General features: G+C 38.5%; 1 protein-coding gene across 1 annotated transcript; it reads right to left on the reverse strand.

Moving 5' to 3' along the window:
* Positions 1 to 1461: 1461 nt before the first annotated feature.
* LOC111659679 (uncharacterized) lies at positions 1462 to 5104 on the reverse strand. The gene is made up of 6 exons (XM_023412678.2): positions 4963 to 5104; positions 4762 to 4863; positions 4504 to 4677; positions 3876 to 4018; positions 3573 to 3673; positions 1462 to 1815 (listed from the first exon to the last, which is right to left on the reverse strand). The coding sequence occupies exons 1-6, from the start codon at positions 5045 to 5047 to the stop codon at positions 1656 to 1658; spliced, it is 765 nt and encodes a 254-aa protein (XP_023268446.1). The 5' UTR covers positions 5048 to 5104; the 3' UTR covers positions 1462 to 1655.
* Positions 5105 to 7513: the final 2409 nt, after the last annotated feature.

Raw genomic sequence — 7513 nt, forward strand, 5'->3', positions numbered from 1 at the left:
TAACACTATCAATAGTATGTGAAGGAACCGCATTGATGATGTCATCACCATGACCTCCATCTATTGTATTTCAGAGATATATCTACTGAAATGACTGCTAACCAATGTTGTAATACCACTTTATGACACAAGATGCTGTGTTAGTCTAGTCTGCCCTCAGCCCACGAAGAAGAAGAACTTCCTCCAGAACTTGAAATTACGCTACAGCCCCCAGCTAAAACAAAAAAAGGGGCCGACTAGCATCACAAGTTTTTTCAACACTTTTGTACATAGTTTTTTTTCATAGTTTTATTTTTTGAATATGTGTATCTATGTATATTTATCTTTTTGACTGATTACAGGCACTTCTGCATTAGCTTACTACCTTAATTATGTCTGCCAGAAGAAATGAAGAGAGGCTCATGATGATGGTGTCATTCAATAAAATAAAACATCTAATTAAGTACAAGGAATGATAAGTAATTAAACACGCCTGATGAAAAAGGAACAAAAAAAAGATCAGGACACTTGATTCATGCTTTTACCATTGTCACATTTACAGTGTAATTTCCATTTACTTCCACAGGAGCGAAACTTCATCACTGATCCAGAGACAGTGTGATGTGCTCAAAATGTGCCCTCCAGTGGATGTTGTGTTAACCGCAGCTGTAGTCACAGATGGGAGTTGTAGTCACAGAGGAATTTGTAGTCATACAGGAGTGGTAGCTTCTCTAGCCTGTCCCTCACATGTTTCCACACTTCCTACTCTGTCCACAACAACCAGCACTACATTCCGTGAACAGCAGGAGGCGCTGTAGGTACACACTGTGATGTTCTTGCCCTCTGCTCCAGCCACTTTGCTAGTGTTGAGCTTTTTGATTATACACTGCTTGTGTTTTCTTGGTCCTAGTCATGATCATGATCATACCACAACAGTTGGAAGGAAGACTGACTAGCCTACTGTATTTTGATATTTTTTTTATTTTACTCCGGGGAACACACGTGCTTCAGCGACACCAGCCGCTGAACTGCTGCAGAGAAGCACGGGTGTGTATCCACTGCCAGCACCAGCTCTGTCTCTCTACATAGAGTCATTTTTGTATCATATTCAGATTCAGATCTAGACAGAGGCAACTATAGTGAGAGGTGTTAGTTTTTTGCGATATGTCAATATGACATCAGCAGGTCTTTTCAGCAGGCGGTGTGTTCGCTCTCACCTGTTATCGTGCACAGAGATGAAAACCGAGACGTCCCGCTGCCGCGAAACACATGCAACGCATCCAGTGGGTTCCCAGTCCATCTTACTGCACTACACTGACACAGCTCAGCACTAAGCATCATTTTAAGTCTCATCTGCATACACATATTTGTCAATCTTGGCCATCTCTGATATCCTTAAACTTTTGATTGATGTTGTGATCAAAGAATCATTTTTTTGAGGATGACAGTGAAACACAGCAAGATGTTTGACAAGTTCAAAAGTTTTTTGAAAAGAAATTTATTTGAAACAATTTGTGCATAGAACAGACGTTTGGTGACTGCCATAGAAAATAAGAGTATTTGGTTGAAATCACAGAGACACTATAAACTTAAACATTACATACAGTACACACAACAATCAAACTGTTATCAGACTATTTACAGGTTTCATGCACATTTAATAGTCACATTTTCTGTCACACATCCTTCTCATCCTTTTCCCTTGCCTCACAAACCCAGTAATTTTTATATGAACAAGGTAAGTCATTCCAATTAAATAAAGTTTCATCGTCAACATATCGGATTTCTACACAATCCTCGTTTCCAGCGTTGTCAGGCTGTAAATGTGGCCAATAACTGCGGGGAGATCATAGAGCAAAAATCACTTTTCTTCACAATTTCTTCTCTATTTTATTACACAAAGTGTGAACTGTGGTTCAGCTGGCTGTGCTTAAATGATACAGCTGGAGTTATCATATGTATATCATTATATGGGATTGAGAATTTAAGTATGATGATTAAGTGTAAGTATTACTGTTAATTTATCTTGTGAGTCAATATGAATAATTTTGCAGGAATACCAGTCAAACATTTCTATGGTTTGAAATGGAAGTAATGGATAGATTGAGATACTGTACAGACAATCATGTTCCCCTGAGGGTGAATTATGATCACTTTGATGATCGTTTTGTTTATGACTAAATACCTGACTTTGATGCAATTCTCACATCGGAAACATCATTCTCCTAACTCTTAATACAGCTCTCAAACTGTTCATCATGTCCCCACACACATTAACATTTCTCATTGTCTTTGTACAAGCTTCCTTTATACCCACACCCTCCTTTGAACACACACACACACACACGCATACACTCACACACCAAAAATATATATACATATACTGTGTGTGATGTGGTATGAATATGGTGTCACTTCTGACTTGTGACTACTGTTCTATAATTGATGCTAAATTATATATAAATTATATATAAGTTTGATTGCATATTTCTCCATGTCTACTTTCCGATGCATGGTTCCATATTTATCATTTTGCTTTCCTCAGTTACAGCAGTTATATTCTGTGAATTTACAGATACTATTTTTTCAACTGCTTTCACACATTTTTCTGAACTAGATCTTATTTTTCAACACTACACACAAATCCATAAATTGCTCAAAAATGAAAAGTGCCACAAATCTGCTGCAAAATGAAACACTGCAATGAAAATATCATACAGTAAAAACATGTATAATTCAAGTATTTGCATCAAATGCCAAACATGTTTTCATTATAATAATTTTTTGGATACACCATGTTCTAAATCTAAAGCTCTTCTTCTCTTCTTGTATATACATTTCCATACAGTGTTCTAAAGTGACAGGAAAGTGATCTGCTGAGAGGTTGATATGTACATAATACAATAAACACCAATGAAATGTTGAAACAGAATATAGTTATATAGTATTTTTGCAGTTCTCTTTTTCTCAAGTCAGTCAGGTTTTTATCAAAATCTAAGTTTAGGTCTTGAAGCTCTGGTGAAAAGGTTCAATTCACTCGTGACAATGTTGAAGTGACTGACTGACTTTGCACGTTTCGACACATGTGAACAAGGTTTTGATTGTTTTAGAAGCTTTTGCACAGGTGATTCAGTGTTAGGAGAAATGCATGAAGTGTTTTGAGAACTGCATTAAGAGTGTTGAGACTGATGTTTCTGATGAGTGAATTGCGTTGAAGCGATTGAGAAAAACTGTAAAATGAAAAACCTTTCGGAAATTAAGATGCTGATGGTGGTTAATTGCTAGTAACTTAACAAATATGTGATAAAGCAGCAGACACAAATGCTGGGTGATGGAGAAAACAAAGAAAGCTCAGTAACTATTGAGATATGAGACTTAACAGTAAAGATAAATGTGGGCTCACTATTTGGCAAGCAACAGGTCACTGTTGCCCTTTTTATATCATGTGTTATAACAGCTTATAAATGATTATTAAAATGTTAACAACCTAATTAATAAACTAGTTATAAACCATTCATAAATCCTTTATGAGGGTAGTCTTGCTGTAAAGTGGTACCCACTCACACTAACACAACTTTTGTTTTTGTTTTTACCTTGTAGCCAGAGTTGTCCCAGCCACCCATTTCCAGACATTCTCCTCATGTTGGTCAGTCAGCCCAATCCAAACACTTTTCTTCAATTTGATCAAAAATCGCTATTTGGAAGAAAAATTATGAGCCATGACACATGATAGTTAAGCATGCTTTCCTCACGACATGTGTTACTGACACTGCACTAACAGAAAACGAAAACACAGGCATGAGTACCAAGGATGTTCACTCAGTAACAATATTCATAAATGAATGATACATTTTTTTGATTTCAAATCAAAATTATACAAAGTGTTTTTCTCTCACCTGTTCCTCTTCACTGTTAATGATCACCAGGTCAGCTCCTTCCCTCAGACACTCATTTCTGCTCTCATTCCAGGTCTTCTGCTCAGTAGATATGTAGTAATAGCTGCTGCCAAACCTTCTCCAACACTTATAACAACCTTCGTCTGTAATAAATTTCATACAGCCCATTAGATTTTTATATAGTTTGCATATGAGCTAAAATATGGGCCAACGACGAAGCCAGAGGGGAAATCAGTGGGTCCCAAAAAAATTATAATTTGTCCTGGGAGGACTAGTGAACTTCATAAATAATAGGCTCCGAGCTACTTTGTATGTTGGTCATGGTGAAACTTTGACCTGACAATGGTGCTAGATAGAGGACCAGAGGGTCATCCACTGAGGACCATGAATATTAAATATTATGGCAGTCATTGCTGAGGAACGTTTCCCATGTAAAACTGATATATTAATAATGATATACTAATTAATGAGCACATTGTGTAAGTACTAAATTAAACTCAGGGGAGAAAACAGTAGCAATGTGCAAGCAGCAGAGAAATCTGAAATCGTTCCAGGGTTTACTGAACCTACAAAAAGTAGTTTTGAGTGATTTAGACATGACAGCAAGAATGAAGAAATAAATTATTACCTCGAATCTTTCTCTGAAAATCTTTTCTCTCTTTATTCATGTCTTCCAACCTTTTTTGGAGTTGGTTTTGTCCTTCAGCCAGATTGTTGAAACTGGTCTGTAACTGGTCTAATTCTTTTGTCAGGTTGTTTAACTGGACCATCTTCTTGTTCCGCTCAAAGGTCCCTTGGGTGACTGTGTTTGGCACATAAACAACAAACAAACACTTTTAACTAGTGTCACTTGCTAAGTGCTTTATTTTTTTAACTAACTACTCACACAAGTAAACCAGAGTTATGAGTCCGGCCACGAGGAAAAGACACAGCAGACCCAGAAACGCTGCAGCAGCTCTGCAGGAACTCCTCGTTACATATTCAGCATCTGAGAATAGAAGTCAGTGTAGTATAGTCTGTTCTGTTTTGTGCGCCTGTGTGTAAAGAGTATCGTAAACCTGTGTACCTGTCTACGTGTGTTTATTACCTGAATGTACACGTCCAGTTCTGTTTAGCTCCAGATTGCAGATTTCATTTTCATTCACATAAATACTTTCTGAAGCTTGACCCATCCTTTCCCTCTCGAGGCGATTACCTGATGGTTCCTCTACATTCACTTGAGAGCGGGCTTCTGAAATTCTAAGTTATCTGTCTGAACTGTGAAGTAAAATGAAGTCACACCTATTTACCAGCATATACTGTTCACATGTTATTTTCAACAGGAAACTGAGGGCAGGTCAGACAGGCAGACACATACCACAGTTGGTGGTATGTGCAGGAACTGAGCATCTGTTTTTTTAAAATGAAAATGTATGACCACATCCAGTTTCTGTAGTACCACCACTACACATATGATTATTATTTGCATTTCTGAATTATTGTTTTAAAAAAAAGAACAAATTGGTGAAGACTGGCCTGGCCTCATTTTTAAAAAATCTTTCAGCCTAAATCTAGCAAAATAAATGTTTATTTTCTTATATGCCCAGTTCCATTGCCGGTATCTGGCTCATATACAGCATGATTGTCAGATGCTACTTCCACATCTTGACAATATCTTTTTTTTAATAATTATTTTATGGGCTATGCCTTTATAGCATTTGTGCCCACAGAAAATCTTGCATCCGGAATCTGCCCACATGTGGAAGTATATGGGCTGGACACTGGGCCAGAAATTTCATTTTGCTCTCTGGGAAGCCGGTCATTGTAACAGACCACAGCGCAACCCTCAGCTGGTTATAAATGCTGGTCTGAGGTCAGTACAACACAGCTCAGAGCTGACCATCAAGTCTGTTTGCTGTTTTGTGTGAGGTTAACAGCTACATGCAGTATGTCACATATCATCCAGCTGCTACTGGTGTGCGTCTCTGCTGAGGTATTAAAAAATGAGGTCAATCAAAAATAAACACGATAGAGAGAAAACGGTGTGCATTGAAAATAGAAAGAATACCAAGACATAGTATCTGCATTTCATGTAGACACAGCTGAGAAAAAATCTTTCATTACTGCATTAATAGACAGTTCATGACACACACATTAAATATTACCCATTTTTATGAGTTATATATTAATGATTGCACTGTTTCACACACACATGCCCTACTGTGTTGCAAATAAGTGTTTCTGTTGTTTACCTACATCCTCATCTCGAGTATGGAGGAGACAAGGGGAATATTTCTAAGTGGGTAAACAGGTGAAACTGACTTGACGGAGATCAGTTTGAGAGAGGGTACTGTGGGCATGCCGGAAAAAAGACATTGTGAGATTTTCTAAGCACTATTTTCTAAGTATTTTTCCAAGCAACTATTAGGCAAACTTTTAATGTTACACTTATCTAGCTAGCTTAGTTTCACTTTTATTTCTTCATCTTTTGTCTGATGCTTCAATAAATGCAATGACAATGAATAATTATCTAAAGAGGAGATTCATTTTCAGCAACCCCCACCACATTACAGACAATCAGACTGAAATGACGTTTCCCATGTCATCTAGTTTACATGACAGGAGTTTTCATGGATACTTGGAGGATGTTTCACTTTACTATACTGAGGGATTGTATTTAAATACAGTGAAATACAGAGGATTATACAATACAGGATTTAAATATACTAGTAGCTTAATCAGTGTCGGAGGGAAACTTCATTGTAGTGGTAGGGATGCTCTGGTTTATAACAGATTTTATTGGCCTTTAACAGTTCAAATGAACTGTTGTGCTGTACAATATAGACAGTCCTTTGGTGTGTATCCAAAGTTAAGATGGAACTGTATTTATACCTATTGCATGTATTGTATTTATGTCTTTCAGTCACTTGGACACGTGCAGCCTTAGGATGCTGCCCAAGAAGACGGACAACCTCAAAGTAAAATGCTTCATGCTTTCATGCCCTTGATTCAAAGAAAGATGCTGCTGGATGAAAAGGCCTCTTTGGTTTCAACTCTTTTCATGGCCAGAAATGACTTGGCCAGTCTGGTGAAGACTGTAGAGTCGCTGAGAGCCAAGCAGAAAAAAAACTGACACCGTGCGGAAGATGGACAAAAAGATAAAAGAAAAAGAGGAAGAAGTCCGCTCCTTGAAAGAACATCTACGCTTACAGCAGATTGAGACAGTGAGCTGAAGAAAGAGTTGAGGGCAGAGTGCAACAGGGTCAAGGAGATGGAGCTCTCCTTCGACCAGAGCAAGTCAACTGTCAGGTAGGAGAAGGCAGTCGCTGAGCTGAAAGGCCTACAAGGGGAAGTGCGATGAGAAGGTCAAGCATATCGTCCAAGAAAAAGATGAGGCAGTCTCCAGTGCCAGGACTGAAACGATGGCACTGGTAGATGAAAATCAGGCCATGGCCAATCTCAAAAACTTGGAGGCCGAGATCCAGCAGAAGCAGAGTGAGTGGCAGGAAGAAGCTAAAGATCTGGAGGAGAAGCTCAGGTGCGCTCAGGTAGAGAGAAAGGAAGATGAGAGGAGTAAACCTCCATTTCCCTTAAACCCACACCCCTGACCCCCTCCTTAACCCACCCCCACTACTCACTAACATCCCACCCCCCCACCC

The sequence above is a fragment of the Seriola lalandi genome, unplaced genomic scaffold, assembly GCF_002814215.2.
Source record: "Seriola lalandi dorsalis isolate HSWRI2012SDOR001 ecotype SW California unplaced genomic scaffold, Sedor1 jcf7180002054486, whole genome shotgun sequence".
In the NCBI taxonomy this organism is placed as follows: Eukaryota; Metazoa; Chordata; class Actinopteri; order Carangiformes; family Carangidae; genus Seriola; species Seriola lalandi.